This window comes from Pleurodeles waltl, chromosome 1_2 (assembly GCF_031143425.1).
Source record: "Pleurodeles waltl isolate 20211129_DDA chromosome 1_2, aPleWal1.hap1.20221129, whole genome shotgun sequence".
Lineage (NCBI taxonomy): Eukaryota > Metazoa > Chordata > Amphibia > Caudata > Salamandridae > Pleurodeles > Pleurodeles waltl.
Genome location: NC_090437.1, coordinates 1195897840 through 1195916730, shown reverse-complemented (window position 1 = coordinate 1195916730; position 18891 = coordinate 1195897840). Strand labels below are relative to the sequence as shown.

The 18891-nt window shown below is 40.9% G+C and overlaps 1 protein-coding gene across 2 annotated transcripts in view; it reads left to right on the top strand.

Moving 5' to 3' along the window:
• Positions 1 to 11436, top strand: part of SH3BP2 (SH3 domain binding protein 2) — a 190700-nt gene extending 179264 nt beyond the window's left edge. For both annotated transcript variants that reach the window (XM_069203586.1, XM_069203578.1), the window contains 3 exons: positions 750 to 828; positions 1649 to 1708; positions 8598 to 11436. In XM_069203586.1, coding sequence (XP_069059687.1) covers positions 750 to 828; positions 1649 to 1708; positions 8598 to 8735 — 277 coding nt within the window. In that variant the 3' untranslated portion in view covers positions 8736 to 11436. The remainder of the gene's footprint in view (positions 1 to 749; positions 829 to 1648; positions 1709 to 8597) is intronic.
• Positions 11437 to 18891: the final 7455 nt, after the last annotated feature.

Below are 18891 nucleotides of genomic sequence, written 5' to 3'. Positions count from 1 at the left end.
GAGTTGTTGATGGTTCTCCCACCTCCTCCCCCGCTCAGTCAATCTAAAAATTCTAGCACTTCAACTCTTCACACCTTGACTCCTTATAATTCATTTGACAAGACAGTTCAATATATTATTTTTCAGAGTTGCACAAACATTTCAAAGTAGCAGTAGATTGGACTGTAGAAACACGTACTGGGTTACTGTGCTCTACACACAAACTTAATTAAATGCTAATATATCTTTGAGGTAACTTGATTTGATCTTCTCAATTACCAAAGAAAGGAGTCCATTGAGAGAAGTAGAGAGTTCATTGAGCCACTTGGGCAGTTTTTCTTGAACTTGTCCAATTAAATGTATCAAAACACAAAGATCTCACTTCATTCAAGTCCCAGCTAGACTGTAGCTAAGCCCTCTGCTTTGGGCTAACCAAATCAATCACCCATTCCCAGCGGATCCGTCCATATACTGTAACAAACGAGAACACGTGTCTGAAACTTCCACTCGCTCTAGAAAACACTCTGCTTAACATTCTGGCAGCCGTCATACAACAGCTTGCGAAGCGAACTGAGCTTACCTAAGAAGCGCCGACTATGAAAGTTATCATGGGCAAACGAGTCACAAGCAAATATTGACATCTTACTAATCTATTTTGAAATTCTAATTAAAACAAAATTCTGAAAGATATTTTAAAAGTAGCTTTAGACAGTTGATTTAAGAAGGTTATCTTGACCAAATTTGACATTTTCACTTTTTTTGTTCTTTAGACTGATGAAAAACTGCAGCACTGGCAAACGTCCATTGAACGGACTGTACTGCATAAGAAATTCAACAAAGACCGGAAAGGTAACGTGTGTGAAAATCTAAAGTGGTGTACTTTTTTTTCTAAAAGGGAACTTGAGTTCCCTCCTCTTACTGGCAGATTGCAAGCATTGCTTCCTCATTCCATCAAACCAGTCCCATTTATAGTATGTTTGTAACCGAATCCTCCTGTGGTAACTGGTCAAAAACACAACCGGTCCGGTGAGGTATAAAGCTCTTAGGGAAACTGGTTTAATATTCTAATATTGTCCACTGATGTCTCCTTCTGGAAATCACAGGATGTACATTTGTAAACTAACTTGGACAGTCTCTTTGCATTAGATACAAGCAGGATTACCTGTGTATTTTCAGCCGATGGCCTTTAAAAGTTGAAACTGATTTTGTAGTCAGAGCTTTAATGCCATATCATCTGATTCCTTAAATAATGATGGTGTATACTATATTGTTGCAAGGTATATTAGTAAGGCCTGCGCAGATAGGGCTTTGTCTGGAATGTTTGGAGTCAAGGATATATCTTTTCCTTATTCTTTAAGATAGTTTGTCCCAGGTTAATTTGTTCACCGGACACTATCGGGCAGTGCCAGGGTTCTTAAAATTGGAGGAAAATGTAACTGGGCACAACCATACACCTTTTCAAAATGCTAATGCTGCTACTGGTCAGCCTTCCACACTGGTACACTCTTCAAAGCCTCTTCAAGCCTATTATTTATTGCCTGAAATACCATAGTCCTTACCAATGATTTCACGTAAGCTATCAGAATTATTGTCTTCCGGGTTTGGCCAGAGTTGTCTTTATGCACTAATATTACGTATCCTGAACTGACCTCTCTTTCTATTTCTCTAGGTATTGGTAGTTTGGGATGGAAATGAATCAAGAGTAAGAAATTACAGAATATTTGAAAAGGTTCGTGGAAATTTCCTATTTATGCACCAAGGGCATGTTTTACAATAATTTTAAGATCATTCTGTACCTCTGCTTTGCAAACTCTCAAACGAGTCCACTAGAATCCATTGCTTGGGGGAGTACCAAATAGAAGAAATTCTGAATACTGATATTGCTTCAGTCTTGTCTTTCCGAAGGTAAGGACACGTGTTCACATCAACAGACTCCTTAGAGGAGGTTACGTAGTCTGAGCCCCCTGTATGCCTGTGATGTTCAAACTTCCCCGTTCTTCATCTTTAGTATCTGCCGTCAGTTAATCATTTGCCAATATACACCTGGTTTTAGCCGTGTTAAATAGTGCGGCCTAGGTAAAGAATCAAATAAAAGGTATAGTTGGAAGGCAGTATACTTAAACACCTAAGTACACTGAAGAAAAAGAAAGATATAAAAACTATCAAAAGATATAGAAACTATCTAGCAATCACAGAAAAAAATGAGATTTAATAAAAACAGTTTGCAACATACCCTAGAGTAGTCACTGGACATATTCACATATATCTCAACTTATTTCAGTTGTTCTCAAATTCAGTGGCTTGGTCCTCATTGGAAATGTGGAGATCTATGCCCTCATTTAGAGTGGCACGGTTTATTGTGATATGCACTGTAACTGTGTTTGCTGCACATAATGCAACTGAGTTTTGTTTTAAATATCGACAGGTTAAACCTGCCAACATTTATTTCTGGAGAAAAGTGCCTTGTATTGACCAGAAGAAATAGATTTTTGTGCAGTAAGCACCAAACTCCAATGTTATTACCCCAAAAAGCTGTCATTGGGTGGGGTTTAGCGCAACTGATAAATTCTGGCTTGGCTAAGTTGGATTTTTATTAAGTGTATAAAAAGATCACACCATTTACTTAGTCATACATAATGAGGCCCTATTGTCTTCTGTTTGCACACAGACATAAATGTGCAATTTTTTTCTTTGCTTCTTTTGTCTGTCCATCATCTGTGTTCCCCAAATGAAGTAGCAGAGGTTTTCTTGGTGTGATTATGTCTGAATAGCATCCTTCATTACACTTGATGCCCCAACCTTACAGACCACAAGACTTGATCAGGCTAGGTCTGGTGGCTCAGTGGACTAAAGCATCCACTGCAAAGATCTTTGTTTTACCTCCTGGTTACAAATTTGAATCATGGTTGGTCCACTCAGCCTTTCATCCTTTTGTGGTAGCTAAAAGGAGTACCATTGAGTTGGGTTTGCTGTATCTGCTGGAGATCTAGCAAGCCAGAAAGACCTGTTAGACAAGGCTGAGAAGACAATCATGGATAATGAAGGCCAACAACGAAGATGGGTGGAGCACTTTGAAGAACTGCTGAACCAGCCTGTGCCTTAGTCTCTACCAGACATAGAGCCAGCTGACAAGGACTTATCAATTGACTGCAGAAGATCAACAAAAGAAGAAATGCAGCAAGCCATCAAACGTCTGAGAAATGGGAAAGCAGCAGGATCTGACAGCATTTCAGCAGAGGCACAGATGGCAGACATTTAAACATAAGTAGACATGCTCTACCCCATGTTTGGAAGGGTCTGTGAAGAGGAAAAGGTGCAATCAGACTGTTAGGAGGGCTATCCCATGAAGACCTCCAGAAAAGATGGCCTTAGTAACTGCATAAACTACAGAGGGATAACTCTTCTATCAACCCCAAGCAAAGTGTTCAATAGAGTTGTCCTGACAGAATCAACAAGCAGCAAGTCGACTCACATTTGCAAGACAAGCAAACAGACGTCCACAAAGGAAGATCCTGCACAGACCAGATTGCAACACTGAAATCCATCACGGAGCAGTCGATCGAATGGAACCTCCCTCTGTATTTCATCTTCATAGACTATGAGATGGTATTCAAGAGCATGGAGAAGTGCGAACCTTTGGAAACTCCTCCACCACTATGGTGTGGCAGATAACCTCAAAAGAATTTCTTAAGAGGGGTTGACCTGCAAGATAGAAGGCTTATGTGAGTTGTCCTCCATGGACTAAGTGAGGACCAGAGTTCGCCAGGGTTGTTTGCTCTTGCCTTTTCTCTTCCTGCTGGCTGTAGACTGGAACATGAAGACATCCACAGCAAGGAGAAGAAATGGGATCAAGTGGACACCTTGGATGCACCTCGAGAGCTGAACTTTGCAGACAACCTGGCCCTACTTTCCCATACCCATCTGCACATGCAAGAGAAGACCGACAGTGTGGCAGCCACATCAGCACAACTTGGCCTCAACATGCAGAGTGGAAGAACCAATATCCTGAAAACTAACACTACAGTTACTCTTGAAAGCAATGCACTGGAAGAGGTTGAGGTCTTCACCTACCGGGAAGTGTCCTTGACAAGCAGGACAGCACATACACCAACATCAAGGCAACAATCGGCAAAGCAAGGGCTGCCTTTGTTCAGCTAAAGAACATCTGGAGCTCCAAGGACCTAACTCTGCAAACCAAGATCAGGCTTTTAAAAACCGACATAAAAACAGTCCCTCTGTCTGGACAGAAACTTGGAGGGCAACAGTGATCACCTCAGACAAAGTCCAGACATTCATCAACATCTGTCTGAGGAACATCTTCCATATCCACCATAAGTAACAACGACCTATAGCAGCAGTCTTTTATACTCCCTACTCATGAAGAAATCATGAAAAGATGCTGGGGATGGATAGGTCACACATTTCCCAAGCCCGCATCCAACATCACCAGGCAAGCCCTCGTCTGGAACCCTCCTAGGAAAACAGGAAACCTAAGAAACACCTGGCGTCAAGGCCTTGAGGTTGACAGCAATGGGATACACCTGCAGTCAGATTGAAAGAAAAGCCCAGGATAGAGATGGCTGGAGAGTCCTGGTTGATGGCCTATACCCCAGGAGGGGTAGTAGGCATAAGTAAGTGAATTGGGTAACACATTTCTGTCCTTTCAGCATCCATTCTGGATGAACATGCACTTTACAAATACATACATGTTACATGATTTGTTACTTGGATCTGAAAAGCAATAATGCTTGCTTTGATAAAATAAAGCACTCTCCCCATCGCAGTTTGGACAGTAGTTAGTGACCGAATCAACAGTTGAGCAAATGATGGGTTTGGGTTGAAAGATGAAATGCACATACTCTCTGGCCTTATGATGCTTGAAGTATAACCATTCCAGAAGCAGGATCGTCATTTCACTGGCAACCAGGTGCTCTTTAAAGGTCCATCTATTAAACATTTTGTGTACTCAAGTGGACACAGTTTCAAACACAAATCAAGAAAAAGGATCCTTATTTCCCATTCCCTGGATCTTAGGCTATCCGTGGGCTTTCTTCTAGTGGCCTGCTGCACAAGCCCAATAAGCCAGAGAGAATCCTCTCAATTCCCTAAGCCAGGAGTAGCAGACTGCTTCAATGGATTTTGCATAGCCCTACACACTAGTAATCCAAATGAGTACCTTCTTTTGGGTTGTGTCGTCACCTGCTGTGGGATTACCAATGTCTTGGAACACTCGGGTCTGTTGGGAACTTCTCCCAGGATTTCCCTGATGATACCACACGGTTGTGGCCAGGGAATTCCCAGGGATCCCCTATGACTTGGGAGCCTTAAAGGCGTCTTTCCTGCCAGACAGCCCTGCAGTGCCTCCAAGTGAAACTGATATTAGCATGCTGATGTCCACCAACACGCTGCCATCATGTACAAAGGGAGTTGTCTGCTCAGGTCTGAATTAGGCATTTATTAGTTGAAGAACATTAACCTGCTACATTAGGAATCTCATTGATTCATCAGTTGTAGGATTTTGTGAGGATTGAGCTAGTCAGTGAACACTATCATAGACATTTTTCCATTAGCACACCTTTTCTTAGGTAATGCATCTTAGGGCAAATCTCATATAACCAATGTTTTAATTTAATAGAATTGATTTATCCAGAACCATTGTTGTGCCCAGGTGCCCTTTTGTCAGTATTTTGTCATTTATCTCACTTTCACATGGGTATGTCTGTGAATTTTATAATTCTCATATTAATACATGTATAATTGTTTATAATTGTGTGCATATTTTCTCATTACACATGGGTTAGTAAGCATCTGTCTACAGTATGTATCATCAGTGCTAGAATGTCCCTCCCAAACGTTTCATCTTTTGGGGGTTACTAATTTAGCCATGTGCTCCAGTTTGGGAATCTGCCTCTGATCCATGTTAATCTATACCTAGAACTGGTTTGACATTTAGTGGTGCGTCAGATTTCTTATTTTCATTTTAACAGTTTTTGCTGGGTTTCCAACAATCAGTGGTACATGTAGACCTATTCTGCTTGAAAACCCTCTACATGGAAATTAAGGCCCATATGTACTAAAGCTTTTTCCCATAGACACAAAATGAGTAAAACCCTTTGATACATCTGGCCCGAAATGCTTCCAGTTCTTGTTCGTTACTGTTGATTGTTAGTGGTGCACAGCAGGTTAACGAGAATGTTTTCTTTCTGTTTGCTGGATGGTCCTTTTAAGAGTTTGAGGTGGATTTTGATTTCCAAATGCAGATTACAAGCCTAGACTTTACCTTCCAAGGAATTGTGAGGGGGCCTTGGCAGAAAAGAAATATGCAGTGTCCTTGTCACCAGTTGGAACCTGTTTTTGTTCACAAGGGTGTATTGGCTGTTGCCTCTGGCTGGTGTTGAAAATCCTGTTTCCTGAGTATTGGCTGTCACGCAAGCCAGACAGGGCTCGAGGTCTGCAATGCTGGTGGTAGCATCACATAATTTCCAGTAGACAGGACAATGCTAACATGCGTGACACGGTCACTGCACAAGGTAAAGGTAACACCGAAGAGAATCTATTTCTGTATTTGCCTCTTAAGGCGCTTCCTTTCTAGTGTTGGAATGCATTGTTCGCAATGGCTGTTACCCAAGTAAAGGTCATAAAATTTGCAGGAATTGGTGAGTTATTTTTAGGACTTCCCCTCTACCCCACTAACTTTTAGCCAAGTTGAACAGCAGCCACGCTGGTGTACCACATGGCTAAAACACACTAGCCCGTATCTCTTGTATAGACTAGAACTACTGGCTTTGCCAATGTTTTTTTTTTTTTTTTCTTTGAAAAGATTTCTCTGGTTTTCCAGGAGCAGATCAGTCCATTTTAGAACAGCTACTCACACATGGAACTGGGAAACGTGAGAACTCTGTTTCAATTTCTCAATTTTGCAAGTCATGAAGTACAAAATTATGTTTTGCCTTACAAAGTCTTGACATGATCGGTTAGGTTGGTAGTTAGGGATATATGTGATTGCAAATGTAGTATGTTGTTAAAAAACTGCAAGATGTTTTTTGGACAAGAATTGATTCTTTAAAAAAAAAAAAAACTGGACAAAGCGTGCGTTTTCAGAAAAAAAGCAATAATTGTTTGGCAGAAAATATTATTTGATTGATATATCAAGCTTTTGTTTAGCGACCAATAAATCAATTTTCAATTTTTTTAAAAAGTGATATAAAAGAATAATTGCGGCTGCTTGCTAATGTGCTAATGTGGTAGAATTTCCAAAATGTAGGTAAACAATTAACTTGGTTGGTGTTAAATAAGGGATATATTTTCTGTTCTAAATTATGCTAAGTGCTCTGGATCAACCTATCCTGCACTATTAAGGTGTTGGTGAAGAGCGCCCCTATGACGAAGCATGCCACCAAGTGTGGATGAGGGGTTGGGTCCCTTTTTAAAATAGTTTCTTCTGCAAATATCTCATTCAAGAAATTCAGATCATGTACCAGTGTGCTTCCCGAGCAACATAACACTAAGCTCAAAAAAGAAACGCAAGGAACTAATATTCCGCTCCCACTTGAAATCAAGCCCTCCGCTCTTGATGTAAGAATGGAGCGAGCACTAGATATAAGCTATTTAATACTGTCTGTGTCCCCCACCTGGTTGCTAAAGCTTCCATAAAATCTGTGTGACCTTTGTAGTCCGTCTGTGACCTTGTAAGAGCTATCTAACTTGAGGAATAGCTCTGCTGTCTTACATTGTGACATTATTTTGACTTCATTTTCCCATCATGCAACTTCTAAATAGCCTTGTTACAAGACTGGCAATCTCTTGGGAAGATACACAGGAGGCAAGTGAAAGGAAGTAGCAATTACAAATCAAATAAGACACAATTCATTTTAAGAACGTATAATTGATCATGTCAAATAGAAAGACAGGATTACTTTAACTGCTTTTAAAAACTATGTTCTCATATATAGTTGCTTATAAAAAATGTGTTGTAAAGTGCCCTATGAGGTCAAACTCAATCGAACAGTGGTGTCAGGCTCACCTGCCTATTAGGTGCATAGAGTTCGGATGACCAAGGGTCAGTACATTTTTCTAGCCTTAGAGTGTTTGGACCAAGTATCCTACGCAGAGTTCTAATTCCACAAATATTATAATCCTATAACTCTCACAGGTTTTTTTTTTTATCTGCTTTTATGGGATTTCAGATAAAATCCCAACGGCTGTGCTAAAAGGTAATCGTGCCTATTGAGTCCCATGCCTACAAGATAAAGGGCTAAAAAAATATTCCTGAGTTCTATGATGGGTCTTTTATCTTGCCATTCCCTCTATAAGTGTGTTTGCTTGTTGCGTAAAAATGGCTTACTTTTGCACATCTAGATTTAGGACGAATTAAAGATTTATAGATGTATAGGCACAGATTTAAAATAACTCACTTTTTTGAAAAAACTATTTTCATTGAGTTGATTTCTGAATGTTAGCAATCGGTGAGGTAATTAGGCAGTCTTAGTCCAATAGATCCTTAATATATTGCTATATGTTTCTACTTACTACAACTGCACCTATGTTAGCAGATGGGATTCTGACTGAGCTTAGAAAATGTGGCTACTTCTAACACCTACTGCTTACTTTTTCCACAGGGCTCCAAGGTCTACCTCGAAGAATCGTTATTGTTTTCGGAAGTAGGGAGTCTGGTGGAACACTACCACACAAATGTCCTGCCCAGCCATGACACACTGATTCTGAAGCATCCGTATGGCTACAATGCACCCAGGTGACAGCGCTTCCGGGGTTGCAGCCTCAGGATGTATATGTGCAATGACAGACACTTTGGAATGAAAGACTCCTGAGTCGTCACAAACTCATCATCCCGACCCAAAGTTGACTTTTCTCTTCCTACACTTTGTGAAAATGACTCCTTTGTAGTATTTATATATGGTACACTTAGGGTGGCTAATGTCTCTAACTGGTATTCTCTTTGACAGAGAACCAGTAAGACTCAACTTCTACATAAATGGAACATTATCTTCACAGCTCAACCCACAATGCCTGGCGTCCTCCTTCAGTGGATCTCCTTGATGTTATCAGTGTTATTGCATCCATGCTTCCTATTCTCATTCTGAATGATTTTTTGGAGCCACCCATACATCTAGTGTGTATACACAAGGACACTTGCAACCCAACTTGGCTTATAGCAGCTCACTCATTAAGTTGTTATGGGCTATGGCTCTTCACTCAAAAACCTGTTGGGACCTGTGTTTCCTTGGAATCACTCACTATCCACCATCCAGGATGTCTTGTGTGGGATTATGTCATTATTGTTATTCTCTATAGTGACTGCATTCCAAGCACGATGGTGGGATGTTGGTGTGACTGGAGGAAAATGGATCATGTGTCTTCCAAAGTAATGAATGTTTAAACGGATTGATTGTCTACTTATCTAGATCGCTCTCTTGGATGTAGCAAACCTCGCTGCTTACACAATAGAAATATCTTGACTAGCAATTACCTGTATAGTCATTGCATGTTATCCTTCATATGGGCACAACGATGCAAGAATGATCATGTGCCAAGAGCTAGACACTCTTGGAGACTCACTCTTGAACATACATCGAATGTCAGAACTTACTTTTAAGTCAGAGGAAACCATAGCATGAAAATAGTGCTTAACGATGCATTCAAAGTCGAATTATTTCTGATGTAAAATATATATTTATACATTTGAATGATGTGGAAAATAGGCATTAAAATAATTTCGTTTTTTTTTTTTTTTTTTTTTTACAAATGATTCATTTAATTTGGTGGTTGACAACGAAACCAAGAAGAGCTATGGGACACATTTATCGTTCTGACTGGAAGGTTATTTAAACAGACTGTCATCAAATAGAAATGAATTCGTCATACAGGTTGAACTTCCTCAATCTTCTGCCGAACCCTTTAGCAACCTGTGTGCTCTCTAGCCCCTTCTCCAAACACAGGTCTCAGTAGTAATTCTTAATTGGGCTACAGTCATAGACCTAGTTCGGTTTCCATTCCATTGGATTTTCATTTCAGTTCATTGCATTTCAAACCGGCTTTAGGCAACTCTTGCATCTTGGAAATCTGTCCACTCGGTACCTATGCTCCGTACCACGAGGTCAGTAACCACGTCCTTATGCTCTGCCCCACCAAGTGACCCTCATAAGCGCTAGAATATTCCTCTTTCCAACACCCCTTAAAACTGACCAGTGACTAAGCTGCCTGCATTTGAACTCCAACAGTTTTTTATTTACTAGATGAGTGCAATTTGTTATGAATTGCAGACTTAGGATATGTGGCATTTTCCCAATGTCTTATGTTTACAAAGTAAAGTAGCGAATGTTCATGAAATCAGAGGCTTTGTGTGTTAAAACTTTTGTGACAAGGTGTTTACATACCTGATGTGGTCAACGTGTGTCCAGTTTTTCACAACGTTACATTTATTTTCAGCACTTTTATTGGTGAACTAGCTCTTTTCCTAAGCTTATGGGTCAAAAGGGAAATCACTTCGCAATGTGTACTGACAAATCTGTAGTAAATGGCACTCATATTGAATGCTTTGTCTTTTGGTGAATATAGATCAATTAATCACTTGTAGACCAAAGGACGATGTTCACTCACGTTTTGGTGTTGCCCAGAAATTATCACTTGCTTTTGCAAGTGTTCATTCCATAGATTGTACACCTCCATCTCCCTTTATTAAATATTTTGGTACGTGGAACAGACATCGAATGGATGTTAGATCTCACTACATGCAACAACATCCCGTTCTCTTGGATGCTTTTTTCCTTGGAAATGATCAATGTTTATATTGCCTACCAGTATGTTATACTTTCAGTGATAAAATGCTAAGACCCCTCAAAAGTTGCAGGGCCAATTTGGTGACCTATCGAGGTGCAAGGACGGATTCCACCAGACCGCCGTCATAAATTCTAATAATTTTTCACTGACGTTTAAGCACAGAGCCAATGTGACATGGACACGACAGCTAAAGGATGTCTCCACCTTTGATGTTGAATCGCCAAGTAGGGTGAACGTTCGTCAGTGGAAGGTTTCAGGAACCTTAAACAAGCCGGCCTGTGGTTCTGTAGACACAATGTAGCAATTCATCCTTCAGGACGTCCATCCTGGTCCCTGCATTATTGAAAGAGCAAAGACTTCACTCCTATTGAAGTACTGACCGCTGAGCTTTACGTGACATACAACAAATCTGATGTATATTGTTTATGCTGCAACCTATTCTGACTAAAAAAAAGTAAGACTACGTAATTGTTTTGTAAAAGCATGTGTAACTTGTTAAATATTTGTAATTTAAAAGAATGTAAATAATGTTATGGATCAAAAAGTATTTTTCCAATTATTACGCAATCATACAAACGTGCTGAAATACTAAATACATTGTATGATCAAGAGAGCGGGACTACCTACTTGTCGTTTGGTAAAGTTTCTTTTCTGTCCTCATTGAGTGATTACGTGTCACGTATGTGCAATAGTCATAAACATTATGAGTGTGTTTTTATAAATATATTACGTTTGGCTCCTTTTATTGCACAAAATCCAGTGGGTTAAAAGCCCATATCGCACATGCTCTTTCAAATGCAGACAACATTTCACCATTCCATATGAGCAATGGGTTTCATAATCCTAACAGCAGCCTCAAACCACTTTGCATAGGTTTTTTACTATTAACTGTTTAATTAACATTTTATTCACAAAACGTACGCATTCTAATTCCAATCAGTGCCCATTGTTAGCTGCACCTTGCAGGGAACAGTTTTAACAATCTCTTCCTACTAGAGACAGTGGTTTTTCAAAGCTAATGGTGTTTTTCTAAAATTTGACACTTTTAACTACATAATCAATTATTTCTCCTTTCTCTATGCTATACAGTAGCGGCTTGTCCGTACGGGCTGAGGGGTCACCCCCACTGCCTTTTTCCAGGCAAGAAGAGTGTCTTGTCAGGCTGAACTAAGCCATCTAAAAGACACGCTTCTGGTTCAGGTCAGGCAGCCAAGAGCTAGACATGAGCATAATGTGCAGGCTCCTGGCTGCCCGAATTGAACTTTGCCAGTCTGAGGACTTCAGACCCTGTGGGCATGACCTCAGCCTGGCAAAAGTGCCTCTATGCCGTTGTCCTTGTGACGAGGGGGAATAATCACCCATTGCCTCGGACAGGGCGCTTCAGTTTTAAGCTCTGAAGTGCCCAGGGCTGAGTGTCAATCAGTGACAAATCGTCACAGAGTGTTGTGAGGTCAGCAGTCTTACTGACCCCATCCCACCCACTCCGTGACGAGTTTGGGACTGCTGCCTTCCTCCATTGGCTGACCGGAAGTCAGCTAGTGAGGGAAGGCAGCAGTCCCAACCCTCCTGGGACACCTCCGAGCCTTCCCTGTCGGAGAGCTGCTGATGAGTCGTTTGATGTTTTTTTTTTTTTTTTAAATGTTTGGTGCATGCATATATGAACAAATGTGTATTTGTTAGTGAATTTTGTGAATGGGTGTGTGTGAATGAATGGGTCTGAGTGATGTGTATGTGTGCCACTGCACCCCTTCCTGGTAAAATTATCAGCTGCCACTGCTGCTATGGACAACCTCATAGTATAGTACAGTGTTTCACTTACTGTTTTTAATACGTACTCATTTGTAAGTGACATTTGCGTAGATAACACTAGCTTTGCTCTTATTGTCTCTTTGATGTCATTCAGAACACCTCTGTGAAAAACATCCTTGTTATTCACAGTTCACCATCTATAATTCTACATATGGCTGATAGAAATTTGCATTCTGGACTTTTGTTGCAATTACAGCCTTTGTGAAAACTTGATGGCTTAGGGGGCAAGAACTAATGTATAAGGCATGTTTCTTGTAGAAAGGTGATATTGGCACCTGCTAGGCTTTTAAAAAAAAAAAATTGTATTATCTTCCTGATGTCCTGTTGGAGCTGTGATGATCAAGCTCACTAGGTGACACAGTGACCGCAATCCATCTACGCTCATGCCTTCTCTAATAATTAACAGCTTCTCTGTGGCTATTGAATTCCCCTCACTCAATCAGCATATGAGCTGACCACTGGGAACATAAGCCTCAGCTTTAGAATTTAAACTACACTCCCCGTAGACTGGGCTATAAGCTCAGTGCACGTTAAAACTCTCATTCAGGTTCCAAATTGGTAACAAACTTTACTTAGCACTAGCTTTTCTGGCAAATGGCCCTCTTTACTTTTTCCTGGCTGCCGCCCTCCATCTTTGCCAAAAGATATTGCATAGATAATGGAAATTAAGTAGATGGCTTAAAAGGACATATTTCTTGTCTGCAGTTTTCTTTGCCATTCTAGTTCCTCCAGATGTTCTTTGAAAAACACTATTAATACAACTGAATGTGGACAGTCCAGAGAGATACCAATTCGTTTGAACACCAATGGACTACTCAGAGATTTGGCCCAATTTCAAAGCAAAAACTGTTTCTTGCACTGAAGGGCCATTCCCACATCCTTGGTTTTCATAGTAGTGGTTCCCCTGATAGCCAGTTCTTCACTTAGGGACTTTGTTATGCACATTAATAAGGTGCAATAGTGTTATTGACCAATAAATAGAATACGAAATTATATTATGAATCCTAGCAATCAAAGAGGACACAGGCTGTTCTTTAGTAAGTGGTGAGAGTAGATCACTCCTTGCAAGAAAACCTCTGCTTGGAAATGAAATCTGCTAAAATTTAGAGGAGAAAACACTATCCCAAATGGAGGAAAATATCAAGTCTGCTAAAGTGTAGTCAGTATTACTGTTATCCTCTGCCTCCCCTTGATTCAAAGAAAATGAATGTGTGTGATTCTCATGATCTACTGGTGAGAAATCTCAAATGAGGTTAAATTCTCCAGAAGTACTAATCTGATTAGGGTGATGGACTGGAGGCTTGAAATGCCTCTAAAGTCTGACCAACAGGTAAATGTATCTCTTAATTACAGATTTCCGAATAGGTCACCACCTTTTAAAAAAAAAAAAAAAAAAAAATGAATCTCTTATTGTAAAAACAAATAATCTATGATTCACAGAAACTATCAAATGGATCCCCATATATCTGCGGTGGAGTCCAGCTCCGATTGAAAAGACATGACTGAAACAGATACCCTACTGCACATGTGGCTTCTGGATCACTTGACTAAATTCTCACAAATACACATTTCTAGCTGATCTCGATAATTAGTTGAAGGCCTTCGTGAGTGACAACAATGTTAAAATCTGAATAGGGTGGTTTGCAAATTTCACATCAAGGTGTAATATGTCTAGTGTCAGAGATGGGAACATCCAGTAGGCAAAGATACCATGAAGAAGAAAACTTGGCTGCTGTGGGTTAAATTGTTTCTGATATTCATAGATCCACGAGTGAAAAACACTATAAATGGAATTATGGTTGACTCCCCCTTAAGAGCGAGCACACATCGCCTCACTTTAGTTAGTGACTGACTGTCAGTGTAATGAATAAGTCAGGATTTTTCTCCTTTCCAGACACTCCCTGGTTTTCTTAGCAAGGGATTTTTTTTCTAGTAATTAAATTAGTTTGTTCCATTTCTTAATTGACACACAGATCCCTACGTCACCAGTCTAAAGCTTTGTACCAAAACTAGAAGAAGGGGTATGCTCCTCCATAATTTTAAATGACTGGGCGTGAAAGCAGAGGCAAAATTAGACCAACTACCCTTTATCACCTAGGTTAATTTAACAGTACAAATCAGCAAGTGGGGCAGGGAATTAACAGCAAGGCTTGCACCTGCTGTACTTTTGTGGAATAAGTCTTTGCACTGATCTAATATGTACCAGAAGCAGGCCACTTGACTCAAGACATTTGAAGAAAGTAGCTGCAGTCTCTACATATTGGCCCTAGAAAAAAGATAGGCATATGATGCAGGCTTGGTTGGAAAAGCCTAGGTAAAATCATCCTTGACCAGATACTGGATTGCAGCAGTGATTTGATCCTGAGAATATTTGTGGGCTGCAGGGGGATATTAGAGCAAGTGGCGTGGCTGGGACTACTCTCCAACTCCTAAGACTTGTATCCATCTTAAGGGTGAGCTGCCTGTTCTGTAGTTTCTGGCCTCCAGAAAATGGTAAGAAGTAGCAGTAAGTGAGAGCCAGTCCTAAGGCCATCTGGCAGTGGGTAACAACTTTGCCTGTATAGTGCTGCAAGCAGTGACTTGATTGTCATATGCTCACTCCCTGTTCCTGACTTTCGCTAGGTTATATAGATATTTGGAACAGCCCCTACTGTGGTTTTCTCCACTATGCTTCCCAGGTCGATAGTGCTCTCCCCATGCAGACATGAAAGCACTATCCAGGCTACCCAGGAGGAGGGAGTGGGTACCGCATCATTTCACTTATACTGTCCTTCCTTTTTCCTCTTGGGCCTGTTTCCAAAGCACATTTGTCATCCTAAATGCAAGTATGGAAGGGGGTAAGAGGAAAAACAGGAAGCAAGAAGAAATAGAGGCAGACCTAAAAGATGGGGTGCTTCAAAGGTGAGGTAAGGCATTTGTAGGTAGGTGGTGTCATGTATTCAGTGGTTGGCTTGTGGAGATGAATTACTTATTTTCATAGGAACCATGTCACCATTACTATTGATGGAGCATCTCAGGTATGCTCTAAACGAGATCAACAGCCTTTTCATCTTAGCAGAAGGGGTGGAGACAGTCAATAGTCCATTCAATAAACATTACGTTTACAGCAAGGGTCCAAGGAAGATCAGGATGAATGTCTGATAATCCAACTGGGGAACAGCATATTAAAGTCCAAAGTGCACTATTTGCTGATCCATCACACTACACGATTCGAAAGGTTGATCTGTCCAATCATAGTCAACCATATGACAGTCATTTGAAACATCAGGAAAGATTCCCATTACCATCACGGGAAAGGCATCCATCTTCCTCTCCTGTATCATTTGAAACAATTGTATATCGTCTGTGTCCACAGTTCCTTAGTGTACGGGGTTCAAGGTTACTTTCTCAGGCTCTTTATGTTTAAAACAATAAGACAAGTATTTTCAAACTAACATTCTATGGGAGCAAAGTCTAAAAGAAATGTGACGTTAGCAAGAATGACGAAAGATGATTATTCACACATCTTACGAAAGAATGCTTTGCAGGCCTCACATAGGCTAACATAGGAATTTAAAATGGCACATTCATTTATGTTAATTAGAGCACATATAACATTTAAAATTGAAAATTCATCATTAATGATATTGTTCAGTAATAATGTTAAAGTGATTTTTATCAAAATAACTTTTATATATTTCAGTAACTACAATGGAGAACCACATTTTTGACTTCTAAAACATTTCCTTCTAGAAAATCATATCATTTTAGTGAAAACTAATAACATACATTATGGAATCAAATTAACCCCTTCACTGCCAGGCCTTTTCCCCTTTCTGTGCAGAGCCTTTTTTTTTTAGCTATTTGGGGCAGTTCGCGCTTAGGCCCTCATAACTTTTTGTTCACATAAGCTACCCACGCCAAATTTGCGTCCTTTTTTTCCAACATCCTAGGGATTCTAGAGGTACCCAGACTTTGTGGGTTCCCCAGAAGGAGGCCAAGAAATTAGCCAAATAACAGTGAAAATTTCGTTTTTTTTTAAAAAATGGGAAAAAGAGGCTGCAGAAGAAGGCTTGTGGTTTTTTCCCTGAAAATGGCATCAACAAAGGGTTTGCGGTGCTAAAATCACCAGCTTCACAGCTTTCAGGAACAGGCAGACTTGAATCAGAAACCCAATTTTTCAACACAATTTTGGCATTTTACTGGGACATACCCCATTTTTACGATTTTTTTGTGCTTTCAGCCTCCTTCCAGTCAGTGACCGAAATGGGCATGAAACCAATGCTGGATCCCAGAAACCACAACATTTCTGAAAAGTAGACAAAATTCTGAATTCAGCAAGGGGTAATTTGTGTAGAATCTACAAGGGTTTCCTACAGAAAATAACAACTGAAAAAGAAAAATATTAAAATTGAGGTGAAAAAAACATAAATATTTCTCTACGTTTTACTCTGTAACTTTTTCCAGCAATGTCAGATTTTCGAAAGCAATATACCCTTACGTCTGCTGGACTCCTCTGGTTGCAGGGATATATAGGGCTTGTAGGTTCATCAAGAACCCTAGGTACCCAGAGCCAATAAATGAGCTGCACCCTGCAGTGCGTTTTCATTCTATACCGGGTATACAGCAATTCATTTGCTGAAATATAAAGAGTGAAAAATTGCTATCAAGAAAACCTTTGTATTTCCAAAAAGGGCACAAGATAAGGTGTTGAGGAGCAGTGGTTATTTGCACATCTCTGAATTCCGAGGTGACCATTGTGAATTACAGGGCATTTCTCAAAAAGATGTATTTTTTTACACACACTCTTATATTTAGAAGGAAAAAATGTAGAGAAAGACAAGGGGCAATAACACTTGTTTTGCTAATCTACGTTCCCCCAAGTCTCCCGATAAAAATGATACCTCACTTGTGTGGGTAGGCCTAGCGCCTGCTACAGGAAACGCCCCAAAACGCAACGTGGACACATCACATTTTTTTGAAAGAAAACAGAGGTGTTTTTTGCACAGTGCCTACCTGTAGATTTTGGCCTCTAGCTCAGCCAGCACCTAGGGAAACCTACCAAACCTGTGCATTTTTTAAAACTAGAGACCTAGGGGAATCCAGGATGGGGTGACTTGTGGGGCTCTGACCAGGTTCTGTTACCCAGAATCCTTTGCAAACCTCATAATTTGGCTAAAAAAACAAATTTTCCTCAAATTTCGGTGACAGAAAGTTCTGGAATCAGAGAGGAGCCACAAATTTCCTTCCACCCAGCGTTCCCCCAAGTCTCCCGATAAAAATAATACCTCACTTGTGTGGGTAGGCCTAGCGCCCGTGACAGGAAATGCCCCAAAACACAACGTGGACACATCACATTTTTTTTTAAAGAAAACAGAGGTGTTTTTTTGCAAAGTGCCTACCTATAGATTTTGGCCTCTAGCTCAGCCAGCACCTAGGGAAACCTACCAAGCCTGTGCATTTATGAAAACTAGAGACCTAGGGGAATCCAAGATGGGGTGACTTGTGGGGCTCTGACCAGGTTCTGTTACCCAGAATCCTTTGCAAACCTCAAAATTTGGCTAAAAAAACACATTTTCCTCACATTTCGGTGACAGTTCTGGAATCTGAGAGGAGCCACAAATTTCCTTCCACCCAGCGTTCCCCCAAGTCTCCCGATAAAAATGATACCTCACTTGTGTGGGTAGGCCTAGCGCCCATGACAGGAAATGCCCCAAAACACAACGTGGACACATCACATTTTTTCATAGAAAACAGTGCCTACCTGTGGATTTTGGCCTCTAGCTCAGCCGGCCCCAGGGGGGGCAGAAATGGCCTAAAATAAATTTGTCCCTCACCCCCCCCCCCCCCACCCCCCCCCCCCCCGGGAGCGACCATTGCCTACGGGGTCGCTCCCCCTGCGTGACATTGGCGCCAAAAAAAAAATCCCCGGTGCCTAGTAGTTTCTGCCCCCTTGGCCTACAATTGGCCAAAAATGGTCTAAATACAATTTGCCCCCCAGGGGAGCGACCCTTGCCTAATGGGTCGCTCCCCATCTCTAAAAAAAACAAACAAAAAAAAAAAAAACAGGGAGACCTGGCACCTAGAGGTTTCTGCCCCCCCTGGGGGCAGATCGGCCTAATAACAATAGGCTGATCTGCCCCTGGGGGGCAGAAATGGCCTAAAATAAACTTGCCCCCCCCCCCCCAACCCCCCTGGGAACAACCCTTGCCTACGGGGTCGGTCCCCATCTCTAAAAAAACAAACAAACAAAAAAAACAAATTTGCCCTGGTGCCTAGAGGTTTCTGCCCCCCCGGGGGCAGATCGGCCTAATAACAATAGGCCGA